Raw genomic sequence first — 22,494 nt, forward strand, 5'->3', positions numbered from 1 at the left:
TATATGTCAATGATTTGGAATCTACTATTAATATATCATTTTTTCCTGGAAGAAAACCTTATATTATGTAAAGGTGCTCTTGGGCCTTAACAAACAATCTAATGAATCACAATTTAAGTGCAGTTCTTTATTACTTCATTTGTGAGTGAATTTTACCAATCTTAATATATCCTTCTCTTCTTTCTCTCCGTATTTTGAAATCTCACGCATCATTGATGACTCTACCACACATTACTCTTTTTAATTCAATGGAGTAATAGCTAAAGGATTAAAAATGAACGTAGCAAGACTCCACGTTATCCTAGACTTAATTTTCTGATACAAATTAGCAATAATTATTCTACAATTCATAATCTAGTTACCCTGAAAAATGGACATTAATCAGTTATTTATTTGAAACATGGTATTTAATTTTTCTCTGGAAATGAGGTTTTAGATGTTTGTAATGAAATTTTTCGGCCTGTGAAAAAAACTTAATGAATCAAGTTTATATACATTTCTTTACTCCTAAACCTAATCCCCAAGTTACTGTTTCTGGCAAAATTTACATAAAATCAACTTCAGTTTGTAAATACCCACTTTGCTTGCCCTTGTAATTTTCTGCCTTCTCACGTTCAAATACCACCAGTAACTCTTCACCAATCACGGATGTCTTTCCTGCCCCTCAGATAGGGTTAAGTAACTACAGATCCAAGGCAGGGCCTCCATACAATCTGATCGTGGGTTTACCTTTGGGGCAGTAGCATCATGTGATAACAGACGAAGAGACCAGGGGTCTATTAGCTTTGCTCTTTTCTGTTGAGAGCTCCTCAGCTCCCTGCCCACTGTTACCTCCTCCTTGCACCAAATAGGACTGTTGCCTCTTTTGGCTCACTCTAGTAGAGTGTCATACAATGAACACGTTCTCATATTTTCCTAAGGTTTCAGGGTGCTGCTAAATATGGGTGACCAATGGAATAGGAATAAGAAGCATTCCTCTTAAGACCTATTCCTCTTTTATCCAACTAGATCGAAGAAAGGTACCTGCAGATACTACAGTAATAAGACTTTAGAAAACAGTGTCTAAAACACTCTGTATTGTTATGGATGCTCCATACAATGAACTTCCCAAATCTGAATCTCTCTTTTCTACATGTATACTTTTGTGTGTGTCTATGTGTGTATTTACATATATATGTTTAGGTCTAGCTTTATATTTACTTAAACTTCAAATTTTGTGGAAGGTCCGTTCATGTGTTACGGTTGTCATTTCACTGAAGGCAGTGCTGATGGAGTAAAAAGGTACATAGACATATAATGAATTTCTCTTTTTTGACACTATTAGCAAATACATTTTTTGCACCAAAAGGAGTAGATTTTTCATAAATATGAAATACATACATATATAATAAGTGAGGGTATGCAAATCCTACCACATAAGCCCAGTAAGTAAAGTCCAACAATTAACAAAGACTCATTTATCAATGGTCAGTTAATCAGAGATTAATTAAATTATATATAAATTAAACCTATGTACATATTAGAAATACATTTTAGCCAGGCGCGGTGGCTCATGACTGTAAACCCAGCAGTTTGGGAGGCTGAGGAGGGTAGATCACGAGGGCAGGAGTTCAAGACCAGCCTGGCCAATATTGTGAAACCCCACCCCTACCAAAAATACAAAAAATTAGTCGGGCATGGTGGCACGTGACTACAGTCCCAGCTACTCAGGAGGCTGAGGCAGGAAAATCGCTTGAATCCAGGAGATGGAGGTTACAGTGAGCCAAGATCGTGCCACTGCACTCCAGCTTGGGCAACAGCAAGACTTCATCTCAAAAAATAATAATAATAATAGAAATACATTTTAATTTGCCCATGCCTCTAACGTCCTATAAAATAAATTCTTTTAAAACATTATTTATTGGCTTAAAAATCAATACTACATACAAAACTCACATGCTATTGCTTAGTGAGCAACTACAGAATTCTCACTTAGATATTCCCTTAATCAGCCACTGATTAAACACAATCCTTTTATTTCTTCTGTAAAATGTCATTCATTTTGCAAGGTTTCTTGAGCATTACACTATAATTAACTTGAATCAGGTTTTCCATATTACTTACACCTTTATGATTTATTTCCAGGAGAGGTTTTCACATGACTGGGAAAACCCTCCACCACCTCCTTCCTTTCACTGATCATGCTAGTCTCTCCTGCCCATGAGACACAGTGAAGTACCTGCGCACCTGAGGAAAGCCGCATCCAATGAGGTGGTGGGTTTGGGTTGGGTCTAGGCACCAACCTCACATGTGGACAGAGCTCTTGAGGGTGTGGGACAAGTCCACGTTCCATTAGCTCAGTTCTTTTTTTCCCAGGGCTTCACTACTCCTTATTGGCTGCTATCTCCTCCATGTTGCAAATAGGATTGATTCTCTCCTTTCTTGGAACACTATGGTAGGGTTTCAAGCTCAGGAAACCTGAATCCCTTAAAAAATTGCCTACTAGAAACTGAGGGTGACAAATACACTAACAGGAAGAAGCAGCTCTCCTACGAACTGACCTCCTTACGCAACTCCATCAAAAAAGGATGCAAAGTTACCTACAAATGCTACAATGAGAATTGGAAACCCTGTTAAAAAAACACTCTGTATCAGGCCATGCAGGCTCCTGAGAGTAAATTCCACAAATGTCCATCTGTCTCCGTGTTTTGTGTTTCCATTTTGTGCATGGGTTTGTTTGTGTAAATGTGTTGACAAAAGTGTGTATGGATGAAGATGGATGGATATATTTGTGTATGTGCTTGGTGTGTGTATAGCTCTATGCACTCTTATGCATACGTGTGTCTTCATGTATTTATAACTCACCTTTTACTGATAGGTGACACCAGGGCTGCTCCTTTAAATTCACTTGTTTGTGAGCTAGAGGATGATAAAAGAATACAGTCAGATAGGAGACACGATTCTAAATTTACTTTTTTGGAAAATTAGCTTTTATTACTCTAGACAGAAACCAATTAATCTCTGTCAGAAATCTGAGTCCCATAAAAAACTGCTTAGTAGGAACTAAGGGTGGCAAATATACTAACAGGAAGAAGCAACTCTCCTATGACCTGCTCCTTTTTATACAACTCCACCAAAGAAGGATGCAAAGTTACTAAAAAATGCTACAATGAGACGAATTGGAAACTCTGTTAAAAAAAAAAAAAAAAAGCAAATCTCCATGGCCATGCAGGCTCCTGAGAGTAAATTCCACAAATGTCCATCAGTCTCCTTTCTCCTTATTTTAGGTTTCCATCGTGTGCATGGATTAGTTTGTGTAGTTTGCATGGTGAAGAGAAGTGTGGATGGATAGATGGACAGATGGATGGATGGATGGATGGATGGATGGATGGATGGATGGATGGGTGGGTGTATATATTTGCTCATGTGCCTGTGTGTGTGTATAGTTCTGTGCACACTTATGCTGATGGGTGACTTTATTTAACTATTTATTACCCACCTTTCTTTCGCAGGTGCCTCCTCGGTTGCTCCTTTAAATTCATTTGTCTGTGGACTAGCAGATGACAAGAGAATACAGTCAGAGAGGAGACATAATTCTGAATTTATATTCTGGAAAAATTACCTCTCACTACTCTAGACAGAAACCAATTAATTTCTGACTATTCATGTGTATAGCACTATTGGAACCTGGAATGTCTTTTTTTCTTTATTAGAAATGAGGATTTATATGGCGAAAACCAAAATCTTAGGCTGGGGAAAATAGTAATGCTTCCCGATTTAAGTAAACCTCTTTATTATGACCTCAGTCCCAATGTGTGACAGACTTTGTGGTGGCAGTTATTTCAAACTCAACTCCAGTTTGTAGGTAGTCAGCCCTCTTATTCCATTCAATGTCCTGCTTAAAAGGCCCTCCATTAGCTCCTTACGTTCACCCAGCATGGTGGTTCCTCATGCCCCACAAAAAGGGTCAGGTAACTAGAGGTCTGACACAGGGGCACAATCCAATAGGACGGTGATTTGAGGTTTGGAGCACCAGCCTCCGTGGTGGCAGAGTTCTGGAGGGTGGAGAACACCTCCAAGGCTCTTAGCTCTGTTGCTTTCTGCTGAAGGCTGCACAGTTCCCCGAGCACTCCTACCTCCTCCTCACTCCAAACAGGATTCTCTCTTCCCTCGGCCCACTCTGCTAGGTCTCATACACGGAAATCTGAGTTTCCAAGGTATTTGCCTGCTACTTACTAAGGGTGACAAGACAGTAACAGACAGAAGCCTCCGTCTGTAGTCTGTTTCTCTTTTTTCCAAAACAACTGTAAAAATGTGGAAGTTTACCTATACCTGATACAGTGAGAAGATAAATAAACTGTGTCAAAGACACTCTGTATTGCTGTGGACACTCCTCAGACTAAATCCCACTAATCTCAATCTCTCTTTCTGTCTGGCTCTCTCTCTCTGTCATAGTTATGTTTGTGTGTGTGTTTGTGTGTACATCTTTTATAACTCACATGTCCTTGATGCCTCCATCAATGATGTCTGCTGTCAGCTCATTTGGATGGGGACTAAAGAACAAATATGGTCAGAAACAGACACGATGCCTAACTCTAAATGTTTTGCACCAAATAGCTACAGTTACTCTATGACTTATTCTCTGGTTACACTTTAAATATTCACATGTACTTATATCACTAAATTGACCTGGTATGACTTTTTTTTATCAGAAACGAGGTTTTATATGCCAACAGTGAATATCTTAGGCTATGAACATAGCGATGTATCTAGGTGAAGTGACTGTATCTTCACCTCAATGTGTAACAGCCTTTTTCGAGGGGATTTAATTCCAGTTCAACTTTAGTTTGTAAGTTCTGCTTCTTATAATCCCATCTGAATTCCTTATTCTCATTCACCTCCAATCACCTCCTCACTTTTCACCAATCGTAGTTGTTTTTCCTGCCCAAGAGTTAGAGCCAAGTAGCAGAAGACATCAAGCAAGGGCTGCATCCCGTGTGATGATGGGTATGGGCTCAGGCAGTCAGCCTCACATAGTGGCAGAGCTCTGGAGGGTGGGGAACACTTCCAGGGCTATTACGTCTGTTCTCTTCTTTGCCTGGGAGTCTCCACTCTTTGTCCATTGCTATCTCCTTCTGGCTCCAAGCAGGATTTGCTTCCCCCTCGATCCACACTGCTAGTACAGTCTCATTCCCACAGAAACAAAAAGTGACAAACACTAACATAAAAAGCCTCCCTCTGCAAGTTCTTCCACATTTTCCTGCCTCCATCCAAATAACAAAAGAATATTCTTCACAAAGCTCATCCTGAGAAGACTCTCAAACTAGTCTCAAGGCAACTCCTTGTTCACATGGATGCTCGTGAGAGTCAATAGCCTGAATCTCAATCTCTCTGCATGTTGTGGGTATGAATGCGTGTATATGTGTGTCCATATATACATCTATACATGTAGAATTGTATTTCTATAGTTCCTATGTTGCATTGGCCAGTCTACCAGAAGACACTCTTTCAATTCACACACACGGCAGTGCCAAAGAACTTAAAACATACATAGTAAGACAACACGTAACTCCCAGACTTAACGTTTTCAGTGAAAAACAGTTCCAATTAACTTTCAACACGTAAACTGCTTGAACCTTACAGAATTCAGGTGTGTTTGGTTAGTTAGAATCTGCCATGCCATTTTCCCTACACATCACACTTTATATAATTGTAGCACACATTTTACATCTATCCAAGACTCAGTGACTCAAAATTTAACTGAATTCTCTACCACTGAAGCTGACCAATGCGTGACAGCCTTTTGAGGGTAAATTTCTTTTCAATTCAACTCCACTGTGCAGGTGGTCAGCCTGCTAATCCCATTAAGGGCCGACTTCCTGAATGCCTCCATCACCTACATCCTTCACCCATCATGCTAGCCTTTGCTGTCCATGAGACGTAGGCAAGTAGCTGCGGGCCTAAGAAAGGGCTGCATCCAGTGAGGTGGTGGGTTTGGGGTTGGGTCTGGGCACCAGCCTCACATGTGGACCGAGCTCTGGAGGGTGAGGGACAAGTCCACATTCCATTAGTTCTGTTCTTTTCAGCCCAAAGCTTCACTGCTCCTTGTTGGCCACTATCTCCTCCATGTTGCAAATAGGATTCTCTCCTGCCTTGGGCCAATCTGGTAGGGTCTCAACTCAGGAAATCTGAGTCCCATAAAAAAACTGCTTACTAGGAACTAAGAGTGACAAATACACTAACAGGAAGAAGCAACTCTCCTATTACTTGCTCCTCTTTATACAACTCCATCAAAGAAGGATGCAAAGTTACTAAAAAATGCTACAATGAGACGAATTGGAAACTCTGTTAAAAAAAAAAAATCTATATGGCCATGCAGGCTCCTGAGAGTAAATTCCGCAAATGTCCATCAGTCTCCTTTCTCCTTATTTTAGGTTTCCACCGTGTGCATGGATCAGTTTGTGTAGTTTGCGTGGTGAAGAGAAGTGTGGATGGATAGATGGATGGATGGATGGATGGATGGATGGATGGATGGATGGATGGATGGGTGTATATATTTGCTCATGTGCCTGTGTGTGTGTATAGTTCTGTGCACACTTATGCTGATGGGTGACTTTATTTAACTATTTATTACTCACCTTTCTTTCGCAGGTGCCTCCTCGGTTGCTCCTTTAAATTCATTTGTCTGTGGACTAGCAGATGATAAGAGAATACAGTCAGAGAGGAGACATAATTCTGAATTTATATTCTGGAAAAATTACCTCTCACTACTCTAGACAGAAACCAATTAATTTCTGACTATTCATGTGTATAGCACTATTGGAACCTGGAATGTCTTTTTTTCTTTATTAGAAATGAGGATTTATATGGCGAAAACCAAAATCTTAGGCTGGGGAAAATAGTAATGCTTCCCGATTTAAGTAAACCTCTTTATTATGACCTCAGTCCCAATGTGTGACAGACTTTGTGGTGGCAGTTATTTCAAACTCAACTCCAGTTTGTAGGTAGTCAGCCCTCTTATTCCATTCAATGTCCTGCTTAAAAGGCCCTCCATTAGCTCCTTACGTTCACCCAGCATGGTGGTTCCTCATGCCCTACAAAAAGGGTCAGGTAACTAGAGGTCTGACACAGGGGCACAATCCAATAGGATGGTGATTTGAGGTTTGGAGCACCAGCCTCCGTGGTGGCAGAGTTCTGGAGGGTGGAGAACACCTCCAAGGCTCTTAGCTCTGTTGCTTTCTGCTGAAGGCTGCACAGTTCCCCGAGCACTCCTACCTCCTCCTCACTCCAAACAGGATTCTCTCTTCCCTCGGCCCACTGTGGTATGTCTGGTACACAGAAAATCTGCCTTTCCAAAGCATTTGCCTGCTACTTACTAAGGGTGACAAGACAGTAACAGACAGAAGCCTCTATCAATAGTCAGTTTCTTTTTTTCTAAACAATGTTAAAATGTGGAAGTTATCTATACATGATACAGTGAGATGATAAAGAACCTGTGTCAAAGAAACACTGTATTATCATGAACACATCTGAGAGTGAATCCCACTAATCTCGGTCTCTTTCTCTGTCACTGTTTTGTGTGTGTGTGTACATCTTTTGTTTTTTCTTTTTTTCTTTTTTGCAACAAAGTTTCGCTCCTGCTGCCCAGGGTGGAATGCAGCAGCATGTTCTCAGCTCACTGCAAACTCCACTTCCCCAGGTTCAATCGATTCTCCTGCCTCAGCCTCCTGAGTAGCTGGGATTAGAGGCGCCTGCCACCACACCTGGCTAGTTCTTATAGTTTTAGTAGAGACAGGGTTTCACGATGTTTGCCAGCCTGGTCTCGAACACCTGACCTCAGGGTATCTGCCTGCTTCAGCCTCCCAAAGTGCTCAGATTACAGGTGTGAACCATTGCACCTGGCCATGTGTACGTCTTTTATAACTCACCTATCATTGGGGCCGCGCTCAATGATGACTCCCGCCAGGGCATTCGGATTGGGACTAAAGGACAAATATGGTCAGAGTCAGACACAATGTGTAATTCTAATGTTTTGCAACAAATAGCTACAATTAGTCTATGTGTCATTCCCCAGTTACACTTTAATTATTCACATGTATGTATATCACGAAATTGACCAGGGATGGCATTTGTTTTTTTATTAGAAATGAGGTTTTATATGCCAACAGTGAGCATTGTAGGCTGTGAACATAGCGATGCATCCAGATTAAGTAAGGGTATCTACACCTCAAGGTGTAACAGCATTTTTGGAGAGCATTTAATTCTAGTTCAAATTTAGTTTCTGAGTCCCCCTTCTTATAATCCCATCTGAGTTCCTCATTCTCTATCACCTCCAATCACCTCTTCACTTTTCACCCATCCTAGTTGTCTTTCCTGCCCAAGAGTTGTGGCCAAGTAGCTGGAGGCCTCAAGCAAGGGCTCCATCCCATGTGAGGGTGGGTATGGGCAAAGGCAGTCAGCCTCACATAACAGCAGAGTTCTGGAGGGGGTGAAATAATTCCAGGGTTATTAGCTCTGTTCTTTGTTTTGGCTGGGATTTCTCTGATCTTTGTCCACTCCTATCTCCTTCTCGCTGCAAGCAGGATTCGCTTCTCCCTTGGTCCACACTACTAGCACATTCTCATTCTCACAGAAAGGTAATGTGACAAACACTAACATAAAAAGCCTCCCTCTATGAGTTCCTCCCCATTTTCCTACCTCCATCCAAAAAACAAAAGAATATTGCATACAAAGCTCATTCTGAGAGGACTCTAGAAATAGTTTCAAGGGAACTCCTTGTTCCCATGGATGCTTGTCACACTCAATAGCCCTACTCAGTCTCTCTTGTGTGTATGAATGCATGTATGTATGTGTTTGTATATGCATAGATACATGTATAACTGTATTCCTTGATATCACACGGTGCATTGGCCAGCCTACTAGAAGATACTCTCAATTCACACACAGGGCACTGCCAAAGAACTTAACATGTACATAGCAAGACAACATGTAACTTCCTAGACTTAACGTTTTCAGTTCAAAATAACTCCAATTGCTTTTGGGTTTTTTTTGTTGTTTTTGTTTGTTGTTGTTGTTGTTTGTTTTTTGAGACAGAGTCTCACTCTGTCACCCAAGCTGGAGTGCAGTGGCATGATCTCGGCTCACTGCAACCTCTGCCTCCCAGGTTCAAGCAATTCTCCTGCCTCAGCCTCCCGAGTAGCAGGGACTACAGGCGCCCGCCACCACACCCAGCTAATTTTGTATTTTTAGTAGAGATGGGGTTTCATCATGTTGGCCAGGCTGGCCTTGAACTACTGATCTCGTTATCTACCCTCCCTGGCCTCCCAAAGTGCTGGGACTACAGGCCTGAGCCACCGCACCCGACCTTCCAACTACTTTTCAAACTGTAAGCTGCCTTACCCTTACAGAAGTGATGTGTGTATGTGGTTCTTTGGAATCTGCCATGCCATTTACCCTACACATCATACTTTATATGATTGCAGCACATACTTTACACCTATCTAAGACTCACTGACTCAAGAGTTCACCAAAACTCTCTATCACTGGAGCTGGCCAATGCACGACAGCCTTTTGTGGGTGAATTTCTTTTAAATTCAACTCCACTGTGTAGGCATTCCTCCTTCTAATCCCATCTATGGCCCACTTCCTGGATCTCTCCATCACGTCTTTCCTTTCACCCATCATGCTAGACTTTCCCGTCCATGGGACACAGGCAAGTAGCTGTGGGCCTAAGGAAGGGCTGCATCCAATGAGGTGCTGTGCTTGTGTTTGTGTTTTAGCATCAGTCTCCTATGTTGACAGAGCTCTGGAGTGTGAGGGACAAGTCCATGTTCCATCAGCTCCGTTCTTTTCTGCCCAGGGCTTCACTGCTCCTTGTCAGCTGCTATCTCCTCCATGTTGCAAATAGGATTTTCTCCTCCCTTCTGTCAATCTGGTAGGCTCTCAAACTCAGGAAATCTGAGTCCTTTAAGAAGCTGCTTACTAGGAACTAAGGGTGACAAATACACTAACAGGAAGCAGCAGCTCTCCTATGACCTGCTCCTTTTTATATGACTCCATTAGAAAAGGATGCAATGTTACCTACAAAGGCTACAATGAGAATTGGAAACCCTGTTAAAAACCACTCTCTATGGCCATGCAGGCTTCTCAGAATAAACTCCACAAATGTCCGTCCATCTGTCTCCTTGTTGTATGTTTCCACTGTGTGCATGGGTTTGTTAGTGGATGTGTTTGAGAGAAGTGTGTACGGATGGATGCATGGATGGATCAATGGATATATTTGTTTATGTCCCTGTGTGTGTGAATACTTCTATGCTCAGTTGTAATTAGATAAATAGACACACGTATGCATAACTCACCTTTCATTCATACGTGCCTCTGGGTTCACTCCGGATAATTCATTTGTGGGTGGACTAGAGGATGACAAAAGAATACAGTCGGACAGGAGACACAATTCAAAATTTACTTTTCTGGTAAAACTAGCTTTCATTACTCTGCACATAAACCAGTTAAGTTCTGACTATTCATGTGTATAGCACTATTTGGTTTTGAAATGTCATTTTTTTATTAGAAAGGAGGATTTATATGATGGCAACGAACATCTTAGGCTGGGGAAAATAGTAATGCTTTCAGATTTAAATAAACCTCTTTATTATGACCTCAGTCCCAATGCGTGACAGCCTTTGTGGTGGCAGTTATTTCAAACTAAACTTTTGTGTGGAGGTAGTCAGCCCTCTTATTCCACTAAATGTGCTGCCTGAAAGCCCTCCATTACTTCTTCACTTGATTGTCTCTCTTGGTCCACAAGTAGGGTAAAGTAACTGCAGGTCTGAGTCAAGGACACAATCCAATATGATGGTATTTGGGGTTTGGAGTACCACCCTGTATTGTGGCAGAGTTCTGCAGGGTCAAAAACATTTCTAGGGTTGTTAGCTTTTTTCTCTTCTCCTGAGGTCTTCACTACTCTCTGTCCCTGCTGTCCTTTCCTGTTTCCAAAGAGGATTCTCTGCTGTCCTCAGCCATTATCGTAAGGTCTCACATATAGGCAGTCTGAAAATTATTTTTTATTTTTACTCAGTATCAAATAGACTAGTAAGAAAAATCATTCTTCTTTTTATGTGGTCATCTTTTATCTAAATTCATTCAAGACATAAAGTCACCTTCATATCCTATACTGAGATCACGTAGACACGTGTGTCAAAGTTTTTTGCTTTTCCATTAATGCCCTTGAATGGGAACTTCCCTAATCTCCACCTTTATATTTCTCTGCAGTACCTGTGGGTGCATGCCTTGATTTAATATGAATGCATATAGGTATATATAAATGGTATATAATTGTTTCCTCCCTTGTTCATATATCCTTATATCTATATTGATTTCTTTCTTTTTTTTTTTTTTTTTCTTTTTTGAGATGGAGTCTCGCTCTGTTGCCCAGGCTGGAGTGCAGTGGCGCGATCTCGGCTCACTGCAAGCTCCGCCTCCCGGGCTCACGCCATTCTCCTGCCTCAGCCTCCTGAGTAGCTGGGACTACAGGCACCCGCCACCACGCCCAGCTAATTTTTTGTATTTTTAGTAGAGACGGGGTTTCACTGTCTTAGCCAGGATGGTCTCGATCTCCTGACCTCGTGATCTACCCACCTCAGCCTCCCAAAGTGCTGGGATTATAGGCGTGAGCCACTGCGCCCAGCCTCTATATTGATTTATTTCTGTCTCACAGTTCACTGATAGCTCCATTCCAGAGTACTGATTTGAATTTAGACTTGGCAGTGCTACAGAATTTAAATATATATATGTATCATCCAACACCAATATGACATCCTAGACTTCACTTTCTGGTTTGAATTACTCACAAGCGATGTTTAGTTCTTTACAATTGAATGAAGCACAAACTAAGCATTTGGTGGTTTACTTTATTTCAAATTCAGCTGCAGTTTCTATGTACAAATCCCCTTGACCACATCTCATTTCCTGACACTAAAATCCCTTCATCAGTGCCTTCTTTTCACCATCATAGTTGTCTTCTCTGCTCTCACACAGGGTCAAGAAACTGCCCCATACAATGTGATGATGGGTGTGGGCTTGTAGTGTTAGCCTCACATGGTGGTAGAGCTCTGGGTGTGAGGAACCCTGACAGGGCCATTAGCTCTGTTTTTTTTCCCTAAGGGCTCCACTGCTCCCTGTCCACTGCTACTCGCTTGTTGCTCTGCGTAGGGTTTTCTTCCCTTGGTCCACTCTAGTATTTCTCATACACAGGAAATCTGACTTTCCTAAGTATGTGCCTGCTACTAAGGGTGACAAGACAATAACAAGAAGTTTCCCTTTTTTGACCTGTTCCTTTTTATCCAATTTAATCAAAAAGTTGGATAAGGGGCCTGCAGGGCCTATAGTGAAGAGATTTATAAATGGAGTAAAAGACATTCTGTATGGCCATGGATGATCCTGAGAGTAAGCACATAATCTTCATCTTTCTCTCTGTTGTTTCTCTCTCTTTTCTCTTTCTCTCCCTCTCTCTCTCTCCCTGTGTTTGTGTGTCTATATAGACAGAAGTAGTATATCTGCATATATATTTCTTTACATATTTGTGTATATATGTTTTATAATTCACATTTCACTGGTGGTTCTATCATAGGTCACCGATGTCAATTCTGTATGCAGGCTAAAGGAATATAAAAGTAGATAGTTGGACACACATGTAATTCTAAACTTACTTTTTGGATCAAACAGCTACAGTTACTCTATAATGTACTATCTGGTTGATATTTAAATATTCATGTGTATATCACTAATTCGAACTAGGTGTATCTTTTGTTTTAGGCAGAGTCTCACTCTCACCGAGGCTGGAGTGCAGTGGTGCGATCTTGGCTCACCGCAACCTCCGCCTCCCAGGTTCAAGCAATTCTCCTGCCTCAGCCTCCTGAGTAGATGGGATTACAGGCATGCACCACCACACCTGGCTAATTTGTGTATTTTTAATAGAGACAGGGTTTTGCCATGTTGGTCAGGCTGGTCTCAAATTCCCGGCCTCAAGTGATCTAGCTGTCTTGGCCTCCCAAAGTGCTGGGATTACAGATATGAGCCACCAAGCCTGGCCAGTGGCATTTATTTCTAATGTAACTGCAGTCTGTAAGGAAACATGCCTCTTACCCCCTCTAAATTCTTGATTCCTAAGTCCCTCTGTCACTTCCTTACTTTCACCCATCATGGCTGTCTTTCCCGCCCAGAAGATATGACCATGTAGCTGTAGGCCTGAGTCAGGAACTCCCTACAAAATGAGTGCGAGTTTGGGTTTTGTTTGGGGTGCCAGCCTCACATGGTGGTAGAACTCTAGAGGGTGAGGAACCCATTAAGGTTTCATGAACTCTGTTATTTTTGCTGAGTGCTTCACTCCTCCCTGTCACCTATTACCTCCCCATTGCTCCAAATAGGATTCTCTCTCCCTTTGGCCCACTGTAGTAGTAGGAGAGTCTCATAAATGGAAAACCTCAGAGGTTCATAAGGGATTGGATACTACTAACTTAGAGTGACAAATATACTAAGAGGAAGAAGCATCCCTTTCATGACTTCATCCTCTTTTATCCAATTTGGTCTGAAAAAAAAAATCGAAGGTTATCTATAGATCCTACAGTGAGAAGATTTAGACATAGTGTCAAAGATACTCTGTATTTCCAAGGATATGCCTGACAGTGAATTTTACAAATATCAACTTCTCTTTCTTTTTCATTGTTTTATGTTTCTGTGTGTGTATGTGTATGCATGCGTGTATGTTATGTGTATATATATATATATACATTTACGTGTACATAAATCTTTGTTTTTAACTCACATTTCATGGGTGGCTCTATCATAGGTTACTACCATCAACTCAATTGGCTGTAGGCTGAGGAATTATAAAAGCATATTATTCAGATACAAACATAATTTGGACTTACACTTTTGGTCGAATAGCTGCAGTTACTCTAGACATGAGTCTACCTGCCAAGGAATGCCAAAGATTGCCAGCAACTAGCAAAAGCTAGCAAAGAGGTATCAAACAGATTCTTCCTTATAGCCTTCATAAAAAGCCAACCCTACTGACAACCGCAATTTCAGATTTCTAGTCTCTAGCACTATGAGATGATTAATTTTTGTTTAAGGCACTTGGTTTGTGATACTTTGTTAAAGCAGCCCTAGAAACTAATATAGCCCAACCTGGTACAGTCTCATACACAGGCAATCCAACAGTTTTCTAAAAGTTTTGGCTACTAGTCAACTCAGCTAGGAAGAAGAAGTAGACTTCTTGTGATCTATTCATCTTGTATCCAACTAGACCCAAAAAGAAAAGGATGTTACATACAGAAGCTGAAACTACCAGTACTTTAGAAACAGTGTCCAAGAAAGTCTATATTTAACATTTGCTGTATCTTTATGAACACACACACGCACAATGCCTTTTACTGATGACTCCATTATAGGCTAGTGATATCATTTCACATAACCTAACATGGGTTAGTGATATCACTTCATTTGGGTCAGAGCTAAAGAATTAAACTAAATTGTACATAATCAAATACCACGTGAATTTGTAGGCTTAATTGTTATTCAAATTAGCTACAATAACCCTACAACTAATAAACTAGCTGTTCTAAAAACAAACAAACAAACAAACAAAAAACACATGCAATTTGGAAACAATAGTGACCATCCCTGCCTGTCTCCATAGACAACAACAGCAACTAACCAGGAGTAGTTACGGTAAAATTAGGAAAGCATTAGGCTGGCTGATGAAAACAGGGAAGGGCTGAAGAGTCATCCTTGGGCCTTCACTCCTCCACCTGCCTCCATCTCCGAAGCCCAGGTTACAAACCAGAGAGACTGTCTCCTCCAATGCTGTTTTGTTCAGGCGCTTCAAGGTGATATAGTTGTTTAATTAAATGAAATTTTCCCTGAGGTTGCCTCTGTACTTGAGTCCTTATGCAACAAACTGCAAGCTAACCTAGTGTGTAAACTAACAGCATAATTATGAATAGAATATACACTTGTAACAGATAGCTGTGTCTCAGTCAATTACAGCAGCTGAGCTTCAGTCAATTGCGAGTGGCTGACTGATTCGAACAAGACAAAACATCCAGCTGTAACCAGTTGTAACCAACAAAGCTGTTTCTGGACCTCACTTCCATTTTCTGTCCATAATGCTCTCTGGCCACATTGCCAGCTTGCAGTTTTTCCAACTTGTTCTGGTTCTAAAAGCTTCCCAACTCGCGAATCATTCTTGTACTATTAAACTCTGTTAAATTTACCTTGTCTAAAGTTTTTCCTTTTCACAACCCAGAGGAGTTGCCTGGTCAGTGTTTCATGGTTCCTGAGACTCTCTACCCTGGGGCATATCACTTCTCTTCATTTTAAACTTACTGACAATGACACAGCTTACGTCCTAGAGTTCAGTGAGACTGACTATAATTCCTGCCCAAACCAGGACATTTTTGAAAGGAAAAAGTGGATGCTATTAATAATTATGTTGCAAGAACAGCAGCAGACTGAGATTGTCCTTCAGTCCTTCCCCAATACAAATGACCAGACAGAGCAGCCAACAGCCACAAAAAATCTGGGTTCACAAACCAACATGATTAGATACCTGAGGAATACAACTACTGAAAAAGAAATACAACAAGCTGAACAACAGCATACCAACTGTAGCAAAACTACTGGAACACACTGACCAAGATTTTAAAGTAAGCATGACAAATATTCGTAAGGATAAGAGGACACAAAGGAAGATGTTGAAACATGAAATGAGGATGGGAGTCGTAAGAAAAAATAAAAGAGAAAGCCTTAACTGTAAAAGTATAACTGCCAAAACATATAAATTGTTGAGGGATAAATAGCAGTTTGGATACCTGTGAAAAGCTAATTAATTTAGAGTTAGAAGGTTAGATTGAGAAACTTACCCAGAAAATAGTAGAAAAGAATAAAGAGAACATACTAAAGAAAAGAAGAATGTTATGGAGGATAAAAACAGATATCTAACATCTAGAATATGGAAATCTAAGAAGAAATGAAAACTAAAAATGCAAAATGTGAAAATTTATGATGATAAATTTCCCAGAATTCAAGAAAGAAGAAATAAATCAGCTTTAAGTATCTAATGGAGACAAAGAGAAAATTCTAACACCTTCTAGAAAGAGCAAAAGACCTATGAGAGCACAAGGACAGACCAACATCATAGATCTCTGTACCATAAAGAAAGCTTCCACAGGATAAAGTCCACAGGATCAATATCATATTGGTGTTCTCTGAATATATTGTAATATGATTAGCTTTTTTTAAAAAAAACCCACATTTGAAACTAAATTACACATTACTGAATACCTCTTATGTTAAAAGGGAAATCATGAAATATTTTAAATACTAAGAACTGATTGATAATAACATGACAAACTTTGTAGGATACAATGAAGCAATATTTACAAGAAAATTTACTGATATATAAGCATTAATAAGAAGTCAAGATGGTTAAAAGCAAAGAGCACACATTTAAGTAGAGAAGTTGGAAAAGGAGCACAGGGCAAAGTCTATGGAGTAATAAGGAAGCAAAACATAAGGAGGTAAGCATAAGTCACTGAACTGGAGAAGAAAAAACCGTGGAGAAGATTAACAAAACAAAAGTGTGTCTCTTTGAAAAGATTACTACAAATGGACCTGTGGCAATAATAATCAAGAACAAACAGAGTGAATATCCAAATAAAATGTACAAGAAGAGAGCATAACTATAACACAACTAAAATTTTTTAAAACGAGATTATTCAATTATATGCTAATAAATGTGAAAACTTAGATGGAATGGAAAAATTCCTAGACAAATATAAAACACTAACATTAGTGCAAGAAAATATATTTATATAGAAATAGAATACTCAAGTAACAAAGAAATCAACCTAGTATTTAAAGCCCTTCCCTCTCCCAAACACCACAGGGCCCACATAGGTATTTTTCAAAATTTTTTAGAATATTGATATACTTACTACAAAATCTATGTCAACATATAAAGGCTCTATTAATAACTAATCGTAGTAATAAAAAAAGGTGTAGTGATGCCATAAGTATCAATGGAGCAAAATATGAGCTCAGAGATAAACCTATGTAGATATATGTCATTGAAGATGATTATATAAACAAGGAAAAAGGATGAACTGTTTAATAGATGGTATTTGGAAAATCAGCCTACCATTGGGAGAAAAATGAAACCAAATCCCTACCTAACACCATATTTAAGGGTAAACTCTAAGCAGATTAAAGCATTAAATGTGTAAATTAAAACTATGAGGATTAGAAATTACCTTTGTAGACTGAAAGTGGGAAAATTTGAAACTTTAAAAGTAAAATAATAAGGCAAAAAGTTCTGTCATGAAGAGAATGAAGAACAACAATGCCAAAGCTAACAGGCAGATGACGGATTGGAGAACATAACTTCAATGTCTAAAACTGACATGAAGGATGATTTGAATACATAAAGCGATAGTCCAAACTTTTGAATGGTATTCCATGCATCTGAGTCTGTTTAGTGTTGCCATAAGGGATACCTGAGGCTGGGTAATTTATAAAGAAAAGAGGTTTATTTGGCTCACAGTTGTGTGCTGCACAAGAAGCCTGATGCCAACATCTGCTTCTGAGGCTGCTCCCATTTATGGTGGAAGATGAAGGGGAACTGACATGTGCAGAGATCAAATGGCAAGAGGGGAAGCAAGGTGGGGGAAGCCACCGGTCTCTTTTTAAACCACCAGCTTTTGCAAGAACTAATAGAGTGAGTACTCACTCACCCTCACTCCCAGGGAGGGAATTAATCTATTCATCTTCCAAACACCTTCCATTAGGCCCCACCTCCAACATTGGGGATCAAATTTCAACATGAGGTTTGGGGGTACAAACCTCCAAACAATAGCACCATGTTTTTAATGTTACTAAAAAGAGTGAATTCTTGCTATATTGTTTACAAATGTAACATAATCACTTTGAAAATTAAACATAATTTTAAAAGAAATTTGATTAACTTATTCTAAAATATAAAATATTCAAAAAGAGCACATGTAAATTAACAAGACAAAGACAGGAACACCAGTGGAAAAATGGGCTAAGTTCATGAATGGACCATTACAGAAGAAATCCCAAATGCTATAAGAACATAAAATGATGCTCAAACTCGTGAGTTATCACATAAATGCAAAGTAAAACATAATGCAATATGTTACCATCTATTTGATTATATAAATTAGAAAGTTTGATTATGTCAAGTGTTGTTGTGAATGTGTATGTGTAGGAACCATCATGCACTGTTGATGACATGCAGACTGGTATAACCATTGTGAGAGCAATAGGCAGTATTCAGTCAAATTCAAAATATGCAGTCCCATGGCCCATCAAGTCCTGTTTCATGTTCCTACAGAAATACTCAAACAGGCTTATAGGGGTCTGGCATAAGGATAATCATTTGGCGGCAGTCTTTGTGAAGGCAAATGGTAGGAAGCAATATATGTGTTCTTCACTAGGGGATGCATGCTGTGGAATTTTTCATACCAGTTAAAAGCAACAATTAAAGGTATACACAAGAAGAATAATCTTATGTTACTAAGCAAAAAACTAACAAAATGAGATACGACTTAACACCATTTAAGTAAATTTAAAAACATATAGGCAAAACAATAATACATAGTTTACAGAACACATATAAATGTATATACTGTATATTAAACATATTAAAATTGTTGCATATATGCATATATCTGTATATGTCATTATGTATATCTGTACTCTCATCTATATATTAAAAAGGCCTACAAGTAGCAATGAGCCACTGGCAATGAGCATACCAAATGCAAAATATTGGTTTCTAAAGGGCATCGGGTTCTTTGGTTAAATGGCTGATTCCAGGGCTGGGGAAATGCTCAAAAAGTGATGGGAACATGTCAAGTCAAAAGGACAAAGGGGCTAGATTTAGGGAGTCCCACTGGCCAAATATGGGACCATTTAAACAACAAAATAAATAATGACAGAAAGGATTGTAATTCATTGAAATAATGTAAGAATTTATAAGTTCATAGTAATAGTGAATAAATAGGAGTAGGAATAGCTCTCCTTATAATAGAATGATACTTATTAAACACAGAAAAACTACTTTTTTAAAAAAAAATCACCATTTTGTAACGATCACAGTTATAACTGATTCACATAAAAATCAATGAATGCTAAAACTAGTGCATGAAAGTTTTATGTGGAACAGGATACTGAACATTGAAGATAGTTTTAACATAGACTGAAAGTATCTTCCCCCAAAGTGGATACTAATTATAAACTGAATAATATTTACTTGCCAGTGAATAAATCTGGCAATACCTCTCAACCACAATAGAGATATGGACCATAAAACAGTGTAATATTCAACAGAGGAGTTACTTAATCTGAAAGTGGTATTCAAATCCCTCATCTATCCTTCAAAAGGCCATGAAATTATTTCCTGTCATCTCATATAAAAGACGTTGTAATATTCTAAGAGCTTGCATTTAGGTTGTCTCTGAAAAGAGTCTGATGAATAACTTGACAATAAGAAAGTGAATGCTGAGATTTTAGAGTGAATAGACATTTTAATCTCATAGTCTACTTTTTGTTAACTAACTCACCCCTCTCACATTTCAAAAATATCTAAAAGTAGCTGTTAGACATTCTATTAAGTCCTCCTGTCGAAAATGGAAATGTTTGGAGATTCCATCTTTGCATCATCTTCCTATATCCCACTTTTAAACATTTTTGGCATTGAAAATTATCCTTCAAATGAACTTTTAGATATCACCCATGCTTAGGAAACTTCAAATCTGCAAGTGGTGAATAGATAATCTGCACAGGAAACATTTTTTTTTTTTTTTGAGACAGAGTTTCACTCTGTCGCCTAGGCTGCAGTGCAGTGGTGCTGTCTCAGCTCACTGCAACCTCTGCCTCCCGGATTCAAGTGATCCTTCTGCCTCAGCCTCCTGAGTAGCTGGGACTACAGGCATGCACCACCACGCCCAGCTAATTTTTGTATTTTTAGTAGAGACGGGGTTTTACCATATTGGCCAGGCTGGTCTCGAACTCCTGACCTCATGGTCCACCTGCCTCAGCCTCCCAAAGTGCTGGGATTACAGGCTTGAGCCACCATGCCCAGCCAGAAAACACTTTTGACAAACACACAAGCATTTCCTTTTGTAGAATCCTTGGGCCATATTAAGGGTATTGTTAAGCTGGCATCTCATAAAGTGTACAGAATAAAACACTAATTTGGGGAGACGTTAAAAGGGAAAAGTAACAACAGCAGCAGCGCTTGTTTTATTTAAATGTAGAAAATTAATTCAAAATATAAAAAAAAATTTGATGACTATATTGGTAATCTTACGATAAGAAATAACTTTCTGAGTATAACACAAACAGCATCGGTTATAAAAGTACCAATTACATTTGAACACATGAAGCTTATTACAAAGCTCTATGTAAGGTTGCTGTATTTTACTTCAAACATCAAATGCAAAAATATATTAGAGATTTGCCACATGAAGCGGTGATATGACCAATTTATTTGAACAACAAAATTCCTTGAATCTAAAAGATATGGTAAATATGACTTAGCTTACTTAAGACCTAACTTTTTAGAAAGAATTTTAGAATCAGTGTCCAGAAAACTATTTTCCCATGAATAATTCTGAGACTGAATTTCGCAAACCTGACTTCTTCCCATCTCCAATATATATTATAACATCACCTTTCATTGTTGACTCCAGCACAGATTTCTGATGTCAATTCATTGGGGTCAGTGCAAAGGGTTGAAAGGTAAATAGTAAGAAACAACATAAATGCATACATGACTTTTTTTTTTTTTTTTTTTGGTTCAAATTGGCTATGATTGCGCTACAAATTACAATGTGTTGTCCCTAAAAATTCTCATGTAAATCTGTTATTTGGCACCTGGTACTTCATTTTTCTCTAGAAAGAAGTCTTTATGTGTTGGTAATAAAAATTGTTTAGGACTCTCAAAAAAGTTTAATGAATCAAGATTTAAATACAATTCTTTATTACTGAACCTGATCATCATGTGTGGCAGCAAATTTAACTTAAATTTGCTTCAAATTCATGTTCCATTTGTAGGCACACATTATTCTTGCCCATTTTGATTTCCTAATTATCAAGTCCCTCCACCACCTTCATGCTCTTCATGAGTCACAGATATCTTTGCTTCCCCTCAAATAGGATCAAGTGACAAACCTGAGGCAGGGGCTCCATCCAATGTGATGATGGCTTTGAGTTTGGGGCACCAGCTCTGAAGGGTGAGGGACAGATACAGGGTCTCTTAGCTTCTTTCTTTCTGCTGAGGGCTCCTCTGCTGCCTGTCCAATGCTACCACCTTCTTTCTCCAAGTAGGATTCTCTACTCTCTTGGATCACTCTTGAGAGAGTCTCATACACAGGCATTCTGATAGTTTCCTAAGGTTTTGGCTGCTAATTACTTGGGGTCACAAACAATCTTTGAGTACCAAGCATCCCTCTTCTGACCTGATATTTTTTCCACTCTGGTTCAAAAACAATGTTACCAAAGATGCTTAAAGTCTGATAGAAAGCTGTTATTGCCATTGATGCTCCCAGTATTTTTCACCACTTAGATCAGTCAATTCACCCATTGTGGTCATAGTTGTCAGAGCATACAGTAGAATCTGTTAGTGAATCCATAACTCTACCAAAGAGTAAAAAGCACATACAAAAAATAAAGTCAGATATTTTGGAAGGCAATCAGGATGTTAATCTCAACAGTATTTCAGGACACAAAAAATAAAATCAGAGGAATTTTGACAAGAACTAAAGAAACAATTTCAGGATACAGCACTAGTACTTCTGAGACTGTGTGTGTGTGTGTGTGTGTGTGTGAGAGAGAGAGAGAGAGAGAGAGACAGAAGACACAGAAAAAAGAAAGAAAATGTAAGAATAATGAATGTTTCTATATCAATGGCTAGCTAGTTCCTGGTCATCCTTGGTAGGAAATAAACAAGTAGGTAAGTCAAGCATAGCCTTAATTATGTTTAAAACATTTTGTGAACTTAAAGTGGATTATGTGTTTACAATGATTTTGTTTTCTTTTTGTCTGGATTCATTTTTTTAAAGTTATATGGCTATATTTTACAATATCAAGACTTCCTAGCACCGGAACCCCTGGCTTGGCTAATTTAATCTCTCTGCAACTTCATTTCCTCATCTGTAAGTTAAGACACACGCAAAATACACTCCACATCTGTCAACTTCATAAAATCATGCTGAATATTCAGCATTTTGCAAATATTGGTTTTTAGACAACCTGCTCTCCACACCAAATATTATGCCATAAAAATCAGTATGTGGCAATATAAACTGATACATATTTTTAGTTTCAAATACACAAACATTCTCATCAAGGTAATACGCTCCCAAGACTCAAGAATTAATGCTCTTTGCCACAATTTTCTAACTTTTCAAACGTTTAAATAAGAAACTG

General features: G+C 39.1%; 1 protein-coding gene across 1 annotated transcript in view; it reads right to left on the reverse strand.

Moving 5' to 3' along the window:
* LOC134759923 (phosphatidylinositol 3,4,5-trisphosphate 3-phosphatase TPTE2-like) overlaps positions 1-22,494 on the reverse strand; it is a 129,183-nt gene that overhangs the window by 67,089 nt on the left and 39,600 nt on the right. Inside the window, 6 exon segments of the mRNA XM_063715080.1 lie at positions 2,845-2,898; positions 3,479-3,532; positions 4,479-4,532; positions 6,618-6,671; positions 7,908-7,961; positions 10,338-10,391. Coding sequence (XP_063571150.1) covers positions 2,845-2,898; positions 3,479-3,532; positions 4,479-4,532; positions 6,618-6,671; positions 7,908-7,961; positions 10,338-10,391 — 324 coding nt within the window.

Source organism: Pongo abelii, chromosome 14, assembly GCF_028885655.2.
Source record: "Pongo abelii isolate AG06213 chromosome 14, NHGRI_mPonAbe1-v2.0_pri, whole genome shotgun sequence".
Classification (NCBI taxonomy): domain Eukaryota; kingdom Metazoa; phylum Chordata; class Mammalia; order Primates; family Hominidae; genus Pongo; species Pongo abelii.